Consider the following 23,005-nt stretch of genomic DNA (forward strand, 5'->3'; position numbering starts at 1 on the left):
AAATTTACTTGCGTTGTCCCTCTCTGTTATTGCCATCTCATGTGTAAATAAAATGCTCAAAGTTGAACTTAAATGGCCTTTTTTATTTCCTGGGAACTCAAAGTTCTTGAAATTACATAGGATATCAGTTGACAAGTGTTGCTATAGCTTTACATTTACCAAGGTTGACTTGATTGAAAACATTGAAACGGACGAAATTGGCGCGATCATCTTTCGCCCTGGGTCATGTCCAATGTCCAATCAGTAGTCATACTGAAATAATCCACAAACTTTAAAGGAAACCTCAAAGAAAACGCTCAGGGTTGAAAAACGTGACAAACCAAGAACGTGGACTATCATGTTTCGATAATCGTAGCAAGTTCCATGCCGGCGCTCTGAGGCTAAAATCAAGAAAGCGAACACGAAAATTAACCGTTCGGGTACCAATATAATTTTTGCGTTCCATTTCTGATTTTAGCCTTACTATCAGAGAGTCTGGAACAAGCTACGGTTTATCGAAGAACGAGGATATAGTTATATCAGACAGTGTCTCGCTTGCTCCCTACTGACGAACTGTATTGAATATGGAAGTAAACTGAAAACAGCATGTATTTAAAACTTAAGCTGTGAGCGGATGTGTGTGGAATGACTGCTTATTGAACAGCGTTCGGAAAGAAAGTCTCGGAAACATTTTAAAACCGAACACTAGCGGTTCAGGGTTGAAGTTTTCGCACACAGTGACACGACAAAATTTTTACGGCCCGTCCGTGAATCGGGTTCTACGAGCACTGAGAACCATGAACAAGCAATTTTAAGCGGACTGGAAGTGAACATCAAGGCTGAATGGGCAATTTCACTATCAACTTGTGTTTAATGGTGTTGAAAGTGGCGTCTGTTTGCTCTGGATCAACTTTCTGTGGCAGGTTGACATAAAGGTTGTACATTCCTGGAACATTCAAGGACAGTTCAGTCTGGAAAAAAGAATAAAATAAAAATGTTACCAGAATATCCAGAATCAATATTAATTTAAAACTGAATGAACAAAATAATAAAGGACATCACGAAAAGTTATATTTTCGCGAAATCCCCAACCAGGAGAGCGGAGTCTATGAGCAACCATGAGCAAAATTAACCTCCATTCATTTTAGAGTCAGAGGAAGTCTTTGCTCATATATTTCTGGCGTTCACCTACCTGAGAGCGGCAGGAAGAGAAAGCGAGGGGAAGGGAAAACGGACATCTCCTATTCGATTCCCCTCGTGGCGATTTATCGTCGCTTTATCTAAACCCCGCATCTCACAATCCGATCGCCTACATTAAGGGCGCGTTTTTTTATCCACAATTCTGGAATAAGAATGGTTGGTACGGAATGCTAGGAATAACTCGGATTGTCTGCATAAAAAAACGCCCGGAACGAAGATGTAAGGCACTTCCGGATTCCACCTGTTCTCGCAGTTTTTTTATACTGCCGACGGAGAGTAGCCATTTTTCTTCATGTCGTCGGCAATCATTTGCCAAATTGCCCTTTTCTTGTACGAAACATCACTGAAAAAAAACCTCGTACTTTTGGTACAATGAAATTAGAAGCAATGTTTCACTGTGTCCAAAAGTGAAACCTGATTTTTTTTCTCCGGTAGAGACGTATTTGAATCCGCAGCGCTCATCTCGCCGTCCGCCATCTTGGATTTTCATTCGCAACATTCTGTTCATTCTGCCCCTGGGAGCAGAATGGATGGAATGGCATTCGGTCCATTCGGGAATAGGAATGCGGAATAGAAAAACGCGCGCATTTTACATTCTGGCCATTCTCATTCCAGAATTGTGAATAAAAAAACGCGCCCTAAGATTGGGTTGATCATTCTTTTCAGTTTCTTTGGGGAAAATAATATTAAAAAGAATGAAGTCTTGCCACATTTCTGGAAATGATTCCAGTCATTGCTTGCTCTTCACGATCTAACAATCTGAACGTACAGAACATGCTACATTCGCATAAAAATCATTTTTTTCTTCCCGTGATTCGCCTCTAATATCAGTACTGCTTTCGCTGATTTTGTTGTTGTTGTTGTTGTTGTCAATTTTATTTCCTTAAACTGCAACACAAGAATATCAACGGATGCGTCCAAACTTCGGCTAGACAGAGATGTTCGATCGCTTGAGCGCGCATAAAGAAGACTTTTCGAATTTGTGTTTGTGACGTTAGGTTTTCACTTCATTTTGCACCAGGGACGAGTTCAGTCGTGGCGCGCTCCCTGACGGAGGAGAAAAAGTCATCCACGACGAGATGAAAACGAGTCCATAATCCGCGATTTTACCCGTAAGGTTCGTAGAAACGTCACTTACTTTTGGAAATGCCAGAAAGGAAGGTAAGAGTTGTTTCTCAAATTACGAATCATTGCTTTCTTTTCCCGCGGCGTTAGCTGGCTGCAAACAGTTCAAAACTAGTAAAAAAAAATCGTTATTTAGTCAAGACTTACAATTATTTTTCAAGTTCAGTTATCAAAAACATTTTATTCGCAAGATTGATTTGCATTGGGTTTTCACGTAAACCAGTAAAAGTGTTCTCTGGAAATATTCTGCACACCATTCCCAGTAGTTAAAGAATATCTCTTTTGTTTGTTGTTGTTGCCATGGTTTCTCTTCCATGATGATCGATTGTGCGCGCGTAAATTACACTTTCGATTTGGCCTTTATGACGTTAAGATTTTTATGTCATTTTGCAGTGCAAACGAGTTCAGTAGTGTAGCGCTCGCTGACGGAGGACTGGAAAAAGTCATTCGCGACGAGGTGAAAACGAATTTATAATCCTCGGTTTTACTTGTAAGGTTCGCAGAAACCTCACTTTCCAAAGGAAGGTAAGAACTGTTTTTTAAATTACGAGTCATCGTTTCTTTTCCGCATGGCGTGAACTGGCTGTAACAGTTCAAAACCAGTGAAAATGTCATTTGATCACATCTAACAATTGTTTTTCAAGTTCAACTATTAAAGAACTCTTGATTCTTAATATTCGTAACATTTGGGTTTTGATGTAGACCAGTAAAAAAGTTTCTCTGGAAATACTGTGCACTCCATTCGCACAGTTGAAGAATTCCTCTTTTGTTTGTTTAGTTGGTGCCATGGTTTCTCTTTCATGATGCACGAATTCTTGTGCGCGTGCTCACCCGGTAGTCATGCAAACGTCACCGACAAACGCTTTTTTTGTTATTTGTAGCCAAAAGAAGACCCGATTGAAAACTGATTGCTAGTGTAATATTAATTATCAGTTTAGTTTTTTAAACCACATGGTAGGACACTCAACGAACCTGTCCAAACTTCGGCTGATGAGGAGACATTTGATCGATTGTGCGCGCGTAAAGTAAACTTTTGAATTTACCTTTCTGACGTTCAGTTTTTCACGTCATTTTGCACTGCGAACGAGTTCAGTGGTATCGCGCTCACAGATGGAGGAGGAAAAATTAATTTGCGACAAGGTGAAAATGATTTTGTAATCCGCGATTTTACTCGTAAGCGATTCGTAGAAAACAACTTGCGAAAGGAGGGTAATAATTTCGAAAAGAAAAGAACACCTGATTGTAGGTTACACCCTATGCGACCTATGGTGCGACATATGGCACGATAAGGACTGATGATGGTTTATATGAGAGAGCGTGCTCCTAGCATGTTTTAGTACAGTTGTTAGAGAGCTTTAGCAACAACGACGACGACGTTAGAGAAAACGTCATTAATAAAATGAATTCGCGTTTTTCAAACGACGTCGCGATTATTCCAACTTGCTTTAAATGTCAAACGTAGGGAAAAATTTCCTGGAGTTGAATTCTTGGAAACCGCACCCAAGTTTAGAAAGAGAAAGAAAAATTCGTTTTCGTGTGTTTACGTCCTCCATAAAACGTAAAATCAGGAAATTTCGCGTCCTAGTTAATGCACGTGCAGAGTTGTTGTTTTAGTTATTAGTAAAGAAGTTCCGATCTGACGACCTTCATCACTTGGAGCTGCTGTTTGACTGCAGGTGTAAGTGATGAAGGTCGTGAGATCGAGAAGTTTTACTAATGTTTTTTAATACCACTAAAAAGTTGTCCATTTTCGGTGTCTTTTTTACCAGTTTTCATATATATGTATAACCTTTCGGTCGCGTCCCATGACCCATTCACACCAAGGCTAAGGTTGTTTAGTTAAACACAGTTTAAAATTGTTGTCCATTTTCGGTTTCTTTTAACTGAACCAGTTTCTATTATTTTCATCAAATCCAGACTTGATATCCGTTGTCATTCTTTTGGTATGACAGCTACCGTTGGCTCAGGAAGCACTTTCAAAACCGTTTACTATAAGCACAGACGATTTGACTCATTAGAAGTTAGGTCGTGAAATCATAAGGGCGACAACATGAACCTTTCTCGTTCTTGCGGTAACATTCGCCATTGGAAAAAGAAGTGAAGGGAGGGACTGATCCCCTCTCTCCACTTTACAGTAACATGTTACTTTTACATAATCTTATGGCAAATATTCATAGTTTTAGTATCTTACCTCACATGCATCCAGTTGGCACTGAGAAGATGACAACACATTTGGCAAGTCCACCATTACAAGCACTCTTCTAGGCTTAGAATTGTCTGCATCTTTCACTAAAACCTCATAGTTTGGAGCTGTGGGCAGTGCTGTGAAATTTGTGGACGATACTTCCTCAATCAAGCCTTTCTTTGGTGCAGTACTATCTGGTTTCTCAAACAAGTTAATTCCAGTGCTTCCTTCAGGCTGGCCCTCAGACACCGTTATTGACGACAGCTGCTTCAGAAGTGACTCTGGACTCTCAGAAATGCCTGTCTTTTGCTGTTCAAGGTTCGTAGGAGTTTTACCTTGTTCCTTTCCATGTCTTAGGTATTGCCGCAGTGTCTTTGGGTCACCTTTAAATTTCTTCTTTGAGTTTTTATACTTCCTTGAGACTTGGACTCTCTTGGTGCTTTCTAAGTAATCCAGTGCGACATGAACAAGAAGGTTCTTGCGATCTTTGCTGTTTGCCACACCCTTGGTGACAACTGGATTTACAATAATGTCAACTACTGAATAGGTTGTTTTCGCTTCTGTCTTCTCCTGAAGTTCTCCCGCCATGACAGGAATTGGGTCATTCTCTGATTTAGGGGCAGGCATTTGCTCCCAGCTGCAGATGTTGACAAACAGCTCATGTGTAATTACTGAGGGGAGCTGAAAATTAACAACTTACAGTTACAACAACAACACATTGGTTTCTATGACTACTCGTCAAAGATGCCCTGTTATTCTCATACACATCATCACCCACTACTTCATTTGAGATTTCTCACAAGTGACCCATTGCCAGGGAGGGAAGGGGGTATTCCTCTGGATTTTCAGTAGGGGTGTGTCGCCCGGTTCTCCAAATCCTGACCCTATTTCAGACCAAAACATGCCATTTTCCACACCTGTTTTCAGACCTGGCCTCTAAAATCCATACCTTTTTTCAGATCTGGCTTGTAGCGTAATTAAATTTCGCATCAGTGCCAAAGTCCAGAATTGGTAAAATTTGCCCGAAAATTCAGCTTGAATGATATATTTTGGATACTTCTCTTTCTCTACTATTCATTTGGAGTTGAAAAGACGAATACCTTTATACACTCTCGTGGTTCCCTTGAAAACCATACCAGATTTAAGACCGTAATGGTCAAAATCTATACCGTTTTCAGACCAAAACGGCTCAAAAACCATACTCTTTGGGGCAGCACATACCTATGTATCTTATTTCATATAATTATATATATAGCTTTTTTATATAATTGCCTGTACTTTCTGTTGGAAATTGAGACCTACTCAGGTTTTGCTACCCTTTCTAATAATAATGAATTTAATTGTTGTACTATACCCTTTATTGTACTTTTTTTTTGTATTTTGTTCTTTAAACTTGCTTTATTGTTTCTTTATAAACAATAGATGTATGGAGTATTTTAATATATACTTAATAAATTCAATGAATGAGAGGTTAAAGTTTCAGAGAAACGATTCATAAATTTAGTTAATTAAGCTTATATAATTGTTAGGTTTCTTTCTTTTTTGTTTCGGAGTGTACGTTAATTTATTTAAAGCGCACGTGAACATACAAAGATGTAACAATCTGTTTTAGAAACAGCGCGAACTGCTTTCAGTTTAATACTTTTACTTGCAAGGGCCAATGAGCTTCGTGCTTCCCGAGGAGACATTTTATAGTCAGATAAGACCAGGTCATTGCTCATCTCATATCATTACTCACCAAAACAGTACTGATGCAAAAACATGGTTCGGGTGGCTTAAACAGACTAGATCCTTCCTTCAAGGTCTTGTCCATAAATCTCTTGTACGCCTCAGGATCTGACTCTGCCAGATCATCAAGCATTTTCCACATGCTGTCCGCCTGATTCAACAGGCTCTCTGATCCCATCTCTGCCGCCATTTTTGTTGAGGAAAAGTGAGGAGGTCTGGAGAGGAAACCCTATTGCTCATGCTCTTTGCTTCTTCCTTTTACCGCTGGCAGGTACAAAATTGAGCCCGCTCATACTCATATGACATAAAGAAGCTACAGGCAAAGAGAAATGCGAAAATGAAAAGGCTCCTGAAATCTTAAGGTATTTACATCTAAGTGACACTAAAATAGATCTAGAAATGTGGTATTATTTTTTGACAGGAACTTCGCTAAACAATTTTTCTCCTATCTATGTGCCGGTAAAATCAAAACAAATTATTGAAGTTTAGTTTCGATCTGACAAATTTGATTTGCTAGTGATTTTTAATTTATTTTTTTATTTCTGTATTATGGTGGTGAAAAATATAATAAGTGAGTGATCCATGCTAGTGACGTTTCCTTCATCCTCAAAATACTACAGACAAAATACCCCATAACGCAGAGATGCCAACCTCTGAAGATCTGAAATCTGGAGATTTTAACCTCTGAGCACCCCCCCCCCCCCCCGTTATTACCCAATCCTTCCCCCTAAACAAAATTGATTCACCTAACCCCCCCCCCCCCAAGTTGGCACAAATTTCGCACAACACAAGACCTTTTTTTGTCTTCCTCTTTAATTGGTTGAACGTTTATCCAATCAGAAAGTCGTTTATATTGCAATGGTGACAAAAGTGTATTTTCTTTGGTTTCTGTCAAAGTTTGTGACAGATTGGGTAAAACAGGTATGCAAATGTAGCCATGACACAATATTTCTTAAATTTATGGAACATTTGAGTTAAAATACTAGCCTATTATAAGACGCCAAGTCGCTTTTATCCGGGAGGTTTAGTCACCCATACGGGAGACCAGGAGATTCGTTCCGTATCCGGGAGACTCCCGGATAATCCGGGAGAGTTGGCATGAGTGCATAACGTGCTGGCCTGATCATGATTCAGTGGCTTTTATAACTTAAACTTTATTAAATTTGTAAGGTTAAATTCATTTCCTTGTTGTCCATAGTTTGTATTGTCTTTAAGACATGATCAGTTCTGTTCTGAGCTTGTACAATGATATGACTGTGACTCAATGAAAACAAAGAAAGCTGTAGAGGCTTTTCTGCTGACCTGAGCCTGTGGCCTCACCCTACACTCATTGTTTTAATATTCTACTCCCCCCTCCCATGCCCCCCGCCATAAAATTATGGTAACCACCCACTGTTTCATTTTCACAGCAATGGGAAGCCTGGCCTTTTGTACTCTGAATACTTGCTAAATAATATGTCAGAAATATTATGGCAAAATAGTAATGTTGTGATTTGGCTTTCTGTCTTGTTTGAAGAGTTTTAATTTGAAAGACAAATAAATTCAAGTGAAAATATAGAATTTTTTAGCAAACTGAAATCTAGCTGTGATGAACTTGAAATACAGAAAGAAAGTGGTAAGATCATTGAACAATCAAGACTAAATTAGTGATGTTTTGTGGTTGCTATCTTTGCATTTTAGTCCCAGAAAAACTCTGCAGACAAAAAAATTGTTTCTCCAAATCTTAAAGAATGTGCAAAATAAGAACAAATTGTTCTCCTCTTTTGTTTAACAAAGCAAAGTTCTATGTCTGCGTTGTTCGCATATTTATGACCTGAACTGTAAACATACAGAGCTGTGAGGTACACCAGGCTATTCCAAAATTGTTCAATACATTCCTGTATAAATCGTGTAGCTTGAGTTAACTTTTGATCATTTTGTTTTCCTATTTCTTAGGCAAATATATTTCTGTGTCCATGTAGCAATAAAAGATCAGACTGGTGATGAAATCTGGAGGAGTGGTGTCCATGAGTTAAAAAATGAAGAAGTTTTTTGAAAAAGCTAAATTGGAATATAAGTTCAAGAAGGCTGGTGAAGGGCATGCTTTAGCAGGAGATAGCAGTGCATCATCACAGCAAGCCTCCACTTCACAAACACCGGCTGCTAGAGCTGTACCAAGCTCAGATGCACAAAGAGCAGGGCAGGTGTGTCAGTCAAAAGCAATACAGTAGTGAAAAATCTTTGCAGTATTCTTAGGGACATTTTAGGCCTTTATAAGGCCCTACAACATCCCGTGGAATTCATTAAGTTACTTAATATTAGGAGTTATTGAGATCCTCGGGCTATTTAAGATTTTCTGCCGTGGATACGGTAAACTTTATTTCCTATTTTCAGGAGATCTGTTTACAATTTCTTTGTAGAAAAATTTTTTTGTGAATAATTATTTTGCCACCTAATTCGTCAATAAGTGGTATCCATAAGGATATCTAGAAATCTGTTATTAAGGGCTGTAACCTGTAGCACCTGCTACAGCTAAATACCATTGAGGGGAGCTTACTATTAGGGCCATCTTGTCTGTGTTGTTACCAAACATTTGAGAAAACTGTTGGTAAACTGTAGGTCAATGTAAGTTTCACATGTTATTCAACTGATTTTATCAGTAATTTATTGTTGCCATTACTGTGACACCTGACATGTAGTTGTTGTAGGTTAAAAGGAATCCCAGGTTAAAATGATTTCAACCTAGGTTGATTATTTTGTATTTTCCTTTGTTTAAGATGTAAATTACCCAACCTTAACAAAGGAAAATACAAATCAACCTAGGTTGAAATCATTTTAACCTGGATTCATTTTAACCTACAACATAGTCATGTACCTCCCATAAATGGAGACCTCCTCTCAACTATGTTGGTGACAGATCCAAACCAGACCAGACCTGTTGAGAATTTTAATTATTCTGACAAATAAGGTAAACAGAGGGGGGTATTGCGGGTTCCCTGGGATCCCTCCCCTAGCTCTGCCAGTGCTCATTATGAAGGGCTGTCAACAAGGTTTGGGTTGCATGTTGCACTGAGCTTCACACCTGTACGACAAATTTGTTACTTTGTGAGAAAAGCAAACCTTAAAAAAAGTCATTTAGAAGTGTTGTGGGTTACGGCCCCTGATGACAACTCTGTTATGTACCTGCAACTCAGAGAATTACAAAGAATGATAATCAATTTGTTAACCCTTAGATGCCATTAGAATATGAACAATTGCTAATCTTGTTCATGTTGTTTTACTAGACAAGCGTAACTATTGTTAATTCACTGTATATTAGGCTGCCCTGGACAGATTCTCAAGTCATGAAAAAAATGCTGTTAAGCGTCCAAAGTCCGCAACAGCCACATGGAAACATAGTGGCTCATCATCATCGGAGAGTTCTGGAGCTGGAAATGCTGTTAACCTGGATCAAATGAGGAGAGAAGGTGAGCAATGGTTTACTTAAAGAATACATAATAAAAAGTATTAAGACATATGGCAGCATAAATTTACCAAAAATTATTACAAACTGGTCAAAGCGATCACTTTTATGTTTAAATTAATACGTTTTCCTCCAGGGACATGCATGCCGTAATTGAGATTTTGATGATTTTTGATATATAGTGATATTTTAAAAAGGTGTTATTAATATGTTTTCATTCAAATAAGAAAAAACATTATTATTAAATAAATATTATACTTGTATGGCAATTTTAGTGAGACGTGAAATGTCAAATGAAGGAGCTTACCAGGCAAGAGAACATTATTGAATCATTGTATATAGTGATTTTTAAAAAGGAGTTATTATGTTTTCATTCAAATAAGAAAAAACATTATTATCAAATAAATATTATACTTAATGTATGGAAATTTTTAGTGAGACGTGAAATGTCAAATGAAGGAGCTTTCCAGGCAAGACAACCACTAAATGTGCTTCAGTCTACTGCTGAGGTGAGTCTGTGTCTAGAGACAAGTCTGTGTGTTGTTTAAATATTTGAAGGGCCTGGTGCAAAACAAACGCAAGTGATAATTTGGGCTTGGCATCCAAATTTCCCTGAATTTGTTCTAATGGCATGCACAGAGACGAGACTGCTTCTTGTGTCAGAATCACAGTTCTGTGTATACTTTACTTTTTACATTGAGGGTTTGAATTTGCCCAACAAGCTCTTGACTTTACGCCTAAAAGCTGAACCAATAATATTATTGTAAAGTGATGTTCGAAATGATTTCTCTAAAGCTAAGCAAACGTTCTAACATCACAGTGATAACAACTCTCTTAGCCAAACTAGAAGCTACAGCCTTGTTAAATTCACATTGGAACTAATATTGACTGTTTATCTTCAAACATAGAAAAATCAAAGGCTCCTGTGAGCCAACTCATAAATGCAGATGTGAATAGCTGGGTAACCATATTAAAAGCGGTACTCACATCAAACTAAGCTACAAGGATTCGTGGACACCATGCCACATTGTGGGAAGGCATTATTTATGTTATTTGCGAATTAAAAACATGCATGCAAAACAATTAAAATCTCCGGCTAAACAATCTAACAATGTTTAGCCTGCGTAGCTGGCGGTTTTGGTGGGCGGGAGAGCCAGGCTAAAACGAGTGGTGGAGCTGCGGGTGAAATGGGGAGAGAACAGCGACAGTCGCGGCGAAGCCGCGTCAACGAGCGGCTTCGCCGCGAGGAACCGCCTGCCCGGATTCCAGTCATTTTCATTTGCCGCCCTCAAAATTTACATATTTTACGACCTGTCGATATCCAATTAACCCAACCAATCAGATGGCAGATGGTAAAATGAAACCTTCTCGGCTGGCTATCAAAACATATCCTGGAAATTTGATGTGTTTTTTTCGATGGCGGCAAAGGCCGACACTCCGAAAAAGCCTGTCAAGGGAGAAAAGCTTTCCAGTTCTACAACAAGTGTCAATGATAACTGCAGATTGTGCTCTTGCCAGCGGTGACAGTATAGCCTCTCATTTTAAAATTGTAGGGATAGGATTTTAACCGTGTAGTTATCATTATCTTGCGACCTTTGTATTGCCGGGCCCGGCTATTTGCTTTTGTGGCAAGATGTTGTGTTTTTAATTGTCACGGTTGTTTTTCTCTTGATCCTTTCTCTAGCTTCTTTGAAAGCTATGCAATGCGTTAAATTGAGGGTTAAAGGCCGCTGTAGTCAAGGCTGTGTTTTTGTTATCGCTCCGCTCCGCTCTGTAACTGTGAAGTTTGTGTTGCGGGCGGGGGAGCTTAGTATTTTCCTCCTGTGCTTTGATTACGCTATAGAATTATTAGGTAATTCTTCTGTGTTGCTATGGCCAGGGGCTGCTACGAGTCCTTTGGCTGTTCGTTGATTCTGTGGCATTTTAGGCTATGGTCAGGCAAGACCGCGGTTTCGATCCAAATCTTGTGGATTGATCTCTTCAGTTGCCGATTCTTTAGAAATGATAGAGCTCTCGGTATCCTTTCAGAATACGCGCTCTTTTTTCGAAATTTATACCCACGTTTCGGATCAAATATTCTGCTCGATGAAGTTCGCTGTCTTCTTTCAATGCTGCGAGAATGAGGGTTTGTCGTCGAATATTAAGGTTCGATAAAGCTTAAATAATGCTTCTTCTGTCATTTTGCTTTTCGCGATAAAATCCTCAGAGCCGTATAAACAGAACTTTCCCATGGGAGATTAATAAAACATTTGATTGACGTTTGTAGAATCTCATCCAATGAAAATGGTCCGTACGCCAGCGTACGGACTACTCAAAAATGCCCCGAATCCGGGCAGGCGGTTTCTCGTTGCCCTCGCCCCATTTCCCCGCGGCTTCGCTACTCGTTTTGACTCTCGTGCCCGGCTACCCATAAAAACCGCCAGCCACGCAGGCTAACAATGTTGAAACGTTTAACACCCCATGTTTGATGACATTTGTTCAACATTTTTTGTTAAAAAAATGCTTTGCTTTTGATCAAACATTTTGGCCACCATTTCAGAAATGTTGAAGCGTTTAGCTTGCTTGCTTTTCATCATTGTTGAACTGCCAAATGTGGTACAACAATGTTCGATCATTTAGCCGGGGCTTTACACACACACTCTTATTCTCTTCGATACATGATGCAAGGTAAAGGTGGACATACACGTACACGTACACATTACTTTCATAATCAAGATACCAGCCAACCCTCTGGGAATCCAAGAAAATCTGGGTAAACTGTACAAGGGGCTTGTATCTCATACATAGGGAGCTAATAGCATTGCTCCTCTAGAGAGTCCTCAGGCCAGAGAATCCTGAGCTAAATGGTAGCCCCAATAAACCAATAATTTATTGACATGTTCAGTTTAGTACATTGCATAAAGTCTTTATGATACCTATTAAGTTACTTGTTTTGTACTTTTTCAGCCAACTGTAGTGGATTGTTCAACGGTGCAGGCTCATGAAGGGGTGTATTTCACCTGTCCCTTGTGTCCAGCCTCTGCTTTACAAAGTGAAATCGATACACACCTGGCTGAGTGTCTTGAGAAGGTATGTGTGTTGTTTCTGGTTTGAACATTTTGTAAAGTTGCAGGTAAAATCTTCTTTTTCTTTCTCTTTAATTTACCCGTATTACTATAAATTAAATGAAACAACTGGTTTTTAAAATTTCCAGCCAAAAATAAATTTAAACCACAACACAGCAAATATAATGTAATAAAACTAAGAAATAGGAGACTAGACCATCTTCAGGGGTGTAGTGGTGTGGTGGTTAGCAATCGTTGGAGGCCAGGGGCCCGTTTCTCAAAAGTCCTGGTAACTTACCGGACTGGATAATTGTCTTTGGTGATAAATGTTTCTTAACAGAAGTCAATTCTTGCTAGCTTTGAATACTAAATTTTTTAATCTTATAACTCTATGAAAACATTGGCCATTTCCCTCTAGCAACTGTTGTAATCTGCGAAAAAACATTTAAAAATATACTTATCAATCCCGGTAAGTTACTGGGACTTTCAAGAAACAGGCCTCAGATCTGAAGAATGAGGCATAGCCTCTACTGTTGTGCTGTGTTTGTCATGTTGTTAATGGTCCTGAGACAAAAAAAATTGCTCCCATTGTCTGTCTTCTGCCAAGTGCATATTTGTTTAAATGGGTAGCAGTGACATATTGCCAGGCTATGGGTCCCATAGAGGAGCTTTCATGCTGCAGGACCTGAGTTAGGTACCAGCAGTGTGTGCCCTCTGTCTTGTGTGCAACTTTATCTTTGGATAAAAGTGAGGAGCTTGTGAACTGCGAAGATGTGGGGCAGACATTTTCTCCCTTTGGGCACTCTAGCGCAAAGGGATTAATTAATTGCTATCCGCCGCACAACACACCCCTTGTCTATTGCCTTATTTGAACAGTATTAGGTTTCAGTTTTTATAATATACTGTAGCTCTAGTGGCATGCACATTGTTTTTCCAGTTGTGTTGCTTTGCCGGCCACCCACCCATTATTATTTAGGTGAGGTGGCAGAGAAGTTTATTTTGCTTTCTCCTTCATGACTGATTCAAGGAAATAAACTTCTCTCATGGCCAAAAACATGTGGGAATGTGGGAATTTGGTGACATGTGGGAATTTGGGTGACATGTGGCTAGCCCGGAGGGGGGGGGGGGGTAATCCGGATTTTAAGTGATGGGGATGATCAAATGGGGGCAAAATTCAAAACTTAAATCAAGCCACCCAAAAAAATTACTTGCCAACTTTTCCTACCCAAAAAAATCTTGGACTCGAAAATTTCAAACCCCCAAAAATCCTTCGATCATCTCCATCACTTGAAATCCGAAGTACCCCCCCCCCCCCCCCCCTGGGTGGCTAGGAAGGCCCTCAGAGGAGTGAAGAGAGTAGGGAGTGATTCCCCAGGTGGTGGTAGGTGGGAGAAAGATTGAGGACAACATTGTGCAATGGGGAATAACGCAAAGACAAAGAGCACCAGAAAGGGATATTTCAGAGTTCCCCTGTCCAGCCCCACCCCAGAACTAAATCTAAATTAAATAGTAAACAATAGACAAGGTCATGTAGACCTGTTTCATATAAGATTTTTCCATAGTGAATACAGCTATTTCAATTAACGTTGTCGGATTAAAATCAAGCTAAAAGACAAGACCGCAATGTTTTGTGGGATTATTTTTTATGAATAATTTCATGAAAATCATCCTTGCACATGCAGGTCATTTGTACTGCTAATTACAACCTATTGTTTTCTCCAGGCATGACTGATTTTGATGAATTAATTCATAAAAATCCCACGTAAAACTTTCGGTCTCGTCTTTTAGCTTCATGCTTTGAACAGACAACGTTAGTTGAAATGACTGTATATGTCAATTCCTAAAATGCCACCACAGTGTGTTGTCCTATTGTTTGTGACAAGCTTAACAGACAAGCTGTAGATCAATAGGATGTCCCTATATTAAATTTATCAGATGCAATCTATCTTCAGTTAATCACAGTAGAATCTTGATAACTTACTATAAACTCTTGTTGACATCCACTTGCAACAGTGTAAGTAAACTCAAACTCATGACATTTTGTGGTTTATTTTTAATATTTCAATCAGCTATTTGACTCCTGACAGAACTTTTGTTAACTTAAACAGTTCTGTGTTTGGCCAGTTTCACCGCTATTAATTAACTAATTTAACCCCCGATTTCTCAAACTACCCTTAAGTAAACTTAAATAAACAGGTTAATGTTTCTCCTTCTGTGTCAAGCTATCAGGATTTGACTTTTATTATACTTAACAGTGCATGCAAACCTTGTTTTTGTTTCAGCATTACCGTGAAGAATCATTGTCTACCTCTTGTTCCATGATCTACTCTCTCAATAAAGATAAGGACAAGGTGAAGGCATGTGTTGACCTACTTTGTAGGTAAGAAATATACAAACTTCAATATTTAACAATTATTTTACAAACGTGTATGAGAAGACAGATAGCCAACAAAGTGCATAGTGCCGAGTTGGCTATAATCATCTCATATCCAACAAGCACGAGTGGAATAATTATTGTTTTGTTATAAACAATCAAGAAATGTTGCTAGATCTTCAACCAAAAGACAATTTAATGGTCACTATCAAGTTCTCAGACGTGGTATAATGGCTCATATACTATGGCCGCTATATTTAATATATTATTTATTAAATAAATCAAACAGTAGACCTAACCCAAATGGAGTCAATCAGGTATCACAACTTGCAAATGTTCAGACGTATACCATGTTCAAATAACCTGACAACTTGGATCTGACTCAGACGTTTTTGTGAGCAACTTTACAAAAAAAGAAACTGTTACAGTAACTTTCAGTCTAAAGTATGATCACTGTTTGGACAGCTAGTGTAAATTAATACGAAAAAGTTAACTTGTATGTCCTACATGGAAAATTCCACTTGAAAGTAAGAGCTCTGAGAGCTCTCGACTCTTTGAAAGAAAATCTTTTTTTTTTTTCAGAATTTGTTCACGCATCATTTTTATAGCATTGTACTTTTACACAACCTTGTTAAATACCGTAAAGTTCCGATAGCCCATTACTTTCGGAATTAGCAGCCTTTGGGGCTCATTACTTTCGGGGAACAAAAACCATAAAAAGAAAGCTAGTAGCTATTTTTTTTTTGAAATGAAAAATAAACAACATAATATTTAAAAAAAAACTTTTTTTTGTATTCCATGGTATAAAGATGGCGTTTAATTTTGTAAGCAGAAGTTATGTAACAGTGATACCGAAGTAATTAAGTTAAGCACCTTATTGTGATCAATTTGTCAATGAAGGAAGATATAAGTACTTCTACATTAAAAATTTGACTATGGATTGGAAAACAATGTAGGCATTCGGTATGTGTAGTTAATAAAAACTTGGTATCGCTACATTTGGGGGGACTCTCTACTTTCGGGGTGGGGGTCGCTACTTTTGGGGGCTCACTATTTTCAGGATTTATTAGAGGCCACAAAGTTTTGACGTTACTTTCGGCAGGTTGTTACTATCGGAACTTTACGGTAGTTGTGACGTGGTTTCCTAAATATAATGCAATGGTCTTGGGGGAAAATAGCCTTTTTCTGGCAGGTATGAGATTTCAGGCAAATGACTTAACATAACTAAGATCTATATATTCTTGCTTTGATGCCTGAAAGATGTTTTATCTTCAAGCTGTGAGGGGTTATAACTTTATAGTGAAGGTTATTCTCAAACAGAAAAACAACAACAGCAATTGCTTTGAAATTTTGCTTATTGTAAATTTTGCTTTTAGATACCTTGATAACATCTGTAAAAACCCAGATGAAGAGAAGTTTCAAAAAATAAAACAAAGCAATAAAATTTTTCAGGTAAGATCATACTACATGACTTGCACAGTGTATTTAAACAATAAGCTAAATTGTAAGTTCCTTTGAAATGAAACCTGAAAATGCAACACAATGAAACGAAATGTAAGGAACACTTTCCTAATACAGAACAATTATTTATAGTTATTGGACCAAAAAGATACAAGCAAGTCAAATCAAGTCCCTACTTCATTAACTATCTCTACTTTGAGTCTTTTACATAATTTATGTGTGAACATATCAGTCCCAGGGTTTAGAGAATCTACAGTTCACTTGCAAATAAAATTTATTGACGCATGAAATTTAGACCAATTTACAGAAGTGCCTAAAACGTGGGGCACACAATTTACCGAGGAAGGGGGTGTCCCTATTTCCCTTTCCGAAGTTCATAAAGGGACTGGGCCCTAGTTTAGAAATTGATCAAATTGCGTCATATGAAGAAATGAACCCCATCGCCAGAGAGATCACATAAAAATTAGAACATAAAATTTACCAAGTTCGGTTTTGTTTTGTTGCGGAGTAACCAGGCTGTGACCTGTCAAAGGTCACCCAAAATCCAGGCATACAGATGTCTGTAATTCCCAATCCATACAAAGTCTCTAATTTTTCCGATTTTTTAAAGCCTTCTACACGGTTGCAATCTAACGACAGAATCTCAAATTTAGTAGACTGACTAATTTTAATGTCATCTATCTTGTGATGGACTCCAATTTATGATTAAATGAAAATGTAAAAGCTCATCCCTGGTCTCCATTTGAACTCGGGAACGGGCAATTACAAAGAGATTTGACAACTGGGTACCTTTCACAAACATGGTTATATTATTTGAAATTGTTCTGACTACACTACACACCTGAAATCACTATACTACAAATTTAATCTGCTATCAAAGCTGAAATATCTTCGGCCCCTTTGTGTGAAAAGGCCAAATAAAATATCGGAAGGGTAGCCTGGACAGCATTCATTTCCATGCTGAGAGCTCAGGAGGTTGGTGAAGGCATGGAACGTGAAAAGGAGCCTAAACAAATCTGCTCCAATTTTTTCATTCTTCTTTTCCGGAAGCTTTTGTTCGCTTCCCACACACTTGGAATGGAGATGGCATGTCACAAAGGGCTACCTGAAGGGAGCCTTTTAAGAGGCCTTCGAAAGACAATCTCTATTATAAACCCTGCAGTCCCTAACCCTGCAGTCCTTATAGATACTGGCAGTCAAGTTGTAAGTTATTGTTTGGCCATTTAGCAAGTTGACATTTACTGTTGAATTTCTGCCCCTGTTTTCTGATATAGGAGCGAGTAGCACCAATCAAAGGAGCTGTACAATTCCTTCTTGCCTGTGGATTTGAAGACAAAGTTCTTCCTGTTGAAGGTACAGTAATAAACAGGGAAGCGTTTGGTCTAACACAATCAATATAAAGAAGCGACATTGTATTGTCTTTTAGTCGCCTTTGTAGCCATTACTCTGTCAGGATGCGAAGATGTGGCAATGTGTGCTCCCATTCGCTGACAACGTTTATGTTATGTCTCACCGTTTTATTTTTATACATTAGATATTCAGTGCTTTCAAGCCCAGTTATATTCCTGATTGTTTCCTTTCTCTGCTCATGTTCCCACAGATGTCACCCTATTTAAAGTTCTTAGTGCAGTTCCCTCATAAATAGTTTACGTAATATATCAAACACGGGAAGGTGTGTTTCATCAGATATCCAAACACTTAGAAGTAGGTTGAAAAAACGAGGCGCAGCCGAGCTTTTTTTAAACGAATTCGAGGTGTTTGGATATCTGTTGAAACACACCTGGCGAAATTCAAGGCTAAAGTTGGCAAAATTTTGTGGTAACTAGGAACACATATCCAAACCGCGGTCACAGTGGTGATTTTCTTTGTTTTGTCTTGATGAATTATTCATTAGTTTGAGAAGGTAGTTTACCACGCAGTTTTGTTTTTCTCCCGTCAGATTCAGAAGAGAAATTCTTTGTTATGCCCAAGGAGAAATGTTCTGACTGCGAGCAGATGAACGTCTTTAAGGAAGTTTTGCTCTCCAGCGAAGCTTTGAAGCCCAAACTTGATCGCTGTTTAAAGGTAAGTTATTTCCTGCGAATGTCATGTATTCCAGCCTGAGGTGATCTCTCTTCCTCAGTGAATATCAACTGAAATAATAAATCAATCAATCAAGTCATTCAGTTTGTCAGTCAGTCAGTCGGTCAATCAGTCAGTCATCAGTCTGTCTGTCAATCAATCAATCAATCCACTCCTCCCTCCCTAACTCTGTCGCTCGGCTTAGTGTCAGTAAGTTGGGTTTCGTAATTTTTGTGATCTGCCCTGTTGTGATGATCATTTTGCCGTGGCTGTTCACGGAAAGATTTTACCGTAAAATAACCTTTTCTTTTAAGACATGCTATTCGGATTTTACCGGTACAAAATTTCTCGTTGTTTGTTTGTTTGTTTGTTTGTTTATTTGTATATTTATTTATTTATTTATTTATTTATTTGTTTATTTATTTATTTATTTATTTATTTATTTATGTATTTATTTATTTATTTATTTATTTATTTATTTATTTATTTATTTATTTATTTATTTATTTATTTATTTATTCAGTTATTTATTTATTCGCTCTAGGTGTACAAGCCAACAAGTCAAGGAAGCCGTTTTGAAGTCCCTTATGACTTCTTCAACAAGACAGCGGATGAAGTTAAAAGAGAACAAATGTCAAGGTTTGGGACTGATTTGTCTTTGCATTTATTCTGATAGAACAGTTGAGTTTTAAGAATCACAAGTCCTCGCTCACATTCAATGATGTTAAGTTATCTATAACTGTAATAGCTGTGTCAGAGTTTCGTTCAGAGTTGTGGTATGAATTTTGGAGTTAGATTTGTTCCAGATTGATTTTGCAAAATAAAAGACCTGAAGTTAAATTGAAAAAGACTTTAACACTTATGGTTTTTACAAGCGCTCATAAAAAAATGAATTAATAAACAACATTAGCCACTTCAATCTTGAAGAACCATCATTCTACATCAACGCTTCTTTCCTGACATTTTATTGATATTAAAAAAACTTAAGTTACATGTTTCTGTGGAGGTAACACACTGCTGCACTTTGACTGTGAATTGGAACCAATTTAATGACACTTTCCACGTTGATCTTATGAACTGGCCCTTATTTTAACAATTGTACGCAAAAACGAACTTAATTAAACATCATTTCGGAATTGTATTGTTTGTCGGTGGCCTGTTTTTATTAATGCGCTGGTTTTTTTTTTCTTTTTTAACAAGAACCGAGGATATTGAGCGCAGTTGTCAGCTTAGAACTCGAGCTATGCGTGAAGCAGAGAAGCGCCCGACCAAGACTTACCGTTTCACCTTGATACGGGTTCGGTTTCCAGACGGCTTCATCCTTCAAGGTATTTTTTTTTAGAGTTATTGCATTTTTTAGCATTTACTGTTTGTTTGTTCGTTTTCGTTAGAGCGGTTTTCAATTGAGTGTCGAAAGTAATTTCGCGTTTGCTTTGGTTTTGCATTACTGCGCTCTGTGATTGGTTAACAAGGCTCGCGCCACTCTCAACCAATAGGAGTCCAAACCAAAACCAATCGTGTTTTGGCCGCACGCGTTTTCCCGCGCTTGGCGCCAGTTACATGTATTTGCTTCGAATTCTGATTAGCTCGTTGCGTTGTTTACATCTGTTGCGATTGGCCAGAGGAATTTCTTTGGTTTTGATTTTACGACACTCAACTGGAAACCGCTCTATGGTTTTTTTGTTAAATGTTTATTTCGCTTCGGCAGGGACGTTTTACTCCCGAGAAAAACTTCGGGATGTGTTCGAGTTTGTTCGGCAATCGCTCGTGTCCGACTGGCAGCCGTTCCTGTTATCCGAGGCCACAGGGCAACTCACCGATGAGAACGCTTCACTCATGGACCTTGGCTTGGTAAGTGCCGCTAAATCACAACCTTCTACGGCTTGTAAGATGCTTAAAATCCATTCCGCTTTTGGAAAATGAACAAGATATGTTATTAGGGTGACTAGTTTCTTCACTGGCCAGCCACTGCACTCAGACTTGTCCTTTTTGTTTTCTTATTTGCTATTATTAAACTTGCGGCAGTCTTGCAAGTTACTATTGTAGATGTAGATGCAGATGCTGTGGGTCTTTTGTGACGTACGTGGGCAAGAGAACTTAAGTTATTACGTTCATGTTAATGATGCTAAGCCTTAGCCAGCAACCAGCGGCTGTTGTGAAAAGAATATATTTCAAGTGGATGATTCAGTGGGCTTGGTCATTGATTGAGGATTGCTTTGTTACACGATGATTCAGGTGATGTCATAATTATCACGACAGTGTTTGATTAGTACGTTAGTTCAACGATTCGTCTTACAGAATCTTGCTTAGTGAGCTCGGCAGAGGAAAGAGGAGCTAATTATTTCTACATTTTCGCCCAATGCCGCCTTCTGTTAAAATCGAGGGATACCATGAATGTTGTGTCGCTAGCACTAATGACACAAATAATGGATCAGAGAATTAAAGTGTATGTTGTGGTGCTAACTGAACCCATGAATGTTATACTGGGCGTTGGCCCAAGTAAGGAAATGAAAGACCGCACGATCTTCGACGAGTTCACTTAGCACCACAACATACTCGTTCGTACGTTTCGTTCGGCAAAAGCCTACAAAATCTCATTAAAATATTTGCCTGGTTAGTACGTGAATACGTTCGTTCGGCAAGGAACGTTGAGTAAACTCTACTTGCTAGATTTATTTAGCACTGAATGCGTTAGTATGAAAGGTTAGCGCGTACTAAAGAGGAAACGAAGAAGAGTGGCTTCGAAAACAGACAGCAGCATCTTCACACGGGACCGGTTTCAAATGGTTCTGATCCAAGAATCGTGACGGATAGGCCTTTTGTTCACACGGGACCTGCCAACCGTGCCGTCAGTCCGTTCCCGATCCGATCCAGTTTTTGCACCTCCCAAGAAGCAGGTCCAGTTCTGGAACCGTTTCGGTCCCAAGCAGGAATGGATCTGTCACCATGTAATCACCTGGACCGGTTCCTTTCGGTATTAGCAGCGAAATTTAGCTTGGGTACTATTTAAATTCATCGTTCTTGATGCTTTGAACGGTCTGGAAGAACCGAGGCAAATGGGCGTTTCTTTGGATGGGATGCTTGGTCTAATTGCCTTAAGGCAGCTGACCGTTCTGCAAATGGCCGTTAATACAATTATCCATCAAAACAGAAAACGCAGATACGTGAACTTGCTGACCGACTAGCGTAATTTTCGAGCAAGCGAAAACAGGAATACCAGGCGCAGAAATGCTAGAGAACACTGGATAAGGCCACTATCTCCTTCCTCTATTGATTTAGCCTTCTTCGGCGCCATTTTGAAAACTTCAACGTGAAGTTGTGCGCATGCTTAACTGGTAGAAACAGCTGCTTTGCTCACTGCGGTCCAGTACCGGACCACAACTGTCCGGTTCCGCGTGTGACCATAAACGTTCCGTTCCAGGATCGGATCGGACTGTCGGGTCCATTTGGGACCGGTCCCGCCTTGTGAACATAGCCTAGTAGAAAACTGATAATGTTGTTTGCATGTTGCGTAGGTTCCCGCTGCTGTGGTGAATTTCAAGTGGGACCCAACTGTTATGAGAGAAATCCTAGCAGCTCAAGGACAAGTGGAAGAAAATGTGTTTTTGAAACCCGAACTACTGCAACTAGTACAAGAACTAAGTTGAAAGACCGGCGGAGAAGTACAGTAAATTATTGCTCGGATAATAGTACGAACGCTAACATAAGAAATTCATAGAATTTGGGAAACTATCTTTTCACTTGGTGGAATGGTTTGATCTCAGTGGTCTGTGCACTAGTAATATCTTCCGCGTCGCAAGACTTCTGTTGGTGCAGCTGACCTTCTCAATAGCCTTAGTGGAATTCAGCTGGAGTGTTATAAGCTTCTGAAGCTCCAGAGCGCTAAAGAGAAGGCTCTGACAGGGCCCTTAACTTAACAAAAGAACGAACTGCCCCAGCTGAGGTCGTATTTGCGAATGTGATTTCCAGACGCGCTCCCGCCTTTATAGTCTGAGTCACTGAAGACGGCTTCATCGGCAGTGATGGACATTTCTTTTAGTGTTACGGTTCATTTCAATCCATTCTTATTATTCCTGTTTGTCATCCTCTGAAGATTTCTGATTCTTTGTTTTTCTGGTCTTTTTAAACCATCATATTAAGGTTTCATTTCATGTTAACCCAAATCGTTTTGAGGAGCGCGGCATAAAATCGCCTGTCTACCTACCAGCGCGTCAGTGTAATTTTTAGCATATGAATAGCAGCAGCGACCGTATGGGTAAAGACATTATTGAATTAAATTGTAAATGAATAAAGTAATAAATTGTCTTAAACATTAACTAGAAAAGTCAATTTTCACTTTAATTTCTAACAACTTGACACCGAACAAATAGACTTGGTTTGTCCTTTCTGTCACACGCATCGCCTCA

General features: G+C 39.0%; 2 protein-coding genes across 3 annotated transcripts; one reads left to right on the forward strand and one right to left on the reverse strand.

Annotated features, from left to right (window-relative positions):
- Positions 1-62: 62 nt before the first annotated feature.
- Positions 63-6,419, reverse strand: LOC146467812 (PIH1 domain-containing protein 2-like). The gene is made up of 3 exons (XM_085125234.1): positions 6,228-6,419; positions 4,496-5,170; positions 63-950 (listed from the first exon to the last, which is right to left on the reverse strand). The coding sequence occupies exons 1-3, from the start codon at positions 6,405-6,407 to the stop codon at positions 813-815; spliced, it is 993 nt and encodes a 330-aa protein (XP_084981360.1). The 5' UTR covers positions 6,408-6,419; the 3' UTR covers positions 63-812.
- LOC146467813 (UBX domain-containing protein 6-like) lies at positions 2,187-22,923 on the forward strand. Of its 2 annotated transcripts, XM_085125232.1 has the most exons (14): positions 2,187-2,340; positions 2,698-2,829; positions 8,153-8,400; positions 9,516-9,663; positions 10,095-10,168; positions 12,606-12,728; positions 14,986-15,083; positions 16,454-16,529; positions 17,813-17,891; positions 18,478-18,602; positions 19,144-19,238; positions 19,800-19,927; positions 20,308-20,450; positions 22,115-22,923. In XM_085125232.1, exons 3-14 carry the CDS (start codon positions 8,236-8,238, stop codon positions 22,244-22,246), a joined length of 1,386 nt encoding a protein of 461 aa, XP_084981358.1. In that variant the 5' UTR covers positions 2,187-2,340; positions 2,698-2,829; positions 8,153-8,235; the 3' UTR covers positions 22,247-22,923. The 2 variants fall into 2 exon arrangements, with proteins under 2 accessions (XP_084981358.1, XP_084981357.1); XM_085125231.1 differs by lacking the exons at positions 2,187-2,340; positions 2,698-2,829 and adding an exon at positions 6,489-6,579.
- Positions 22,924-23,005: the final 82 nt, after the last annotated feature.

Source organism: Pavona decussata, unplaced genomic scaffold (genome assembly GCF_977016875.1).
Source record: "Pavona decussata unplaced genomic scaffold, jaPavDecu1.1 SCAFFOLD_134, whole genome shotgun sequence".
NCBI lineage: Eukaryota > Metazoa > Cnidaria > Anthozoa > Scleractinia > Agariciidae > Pavona > Pavona decussata.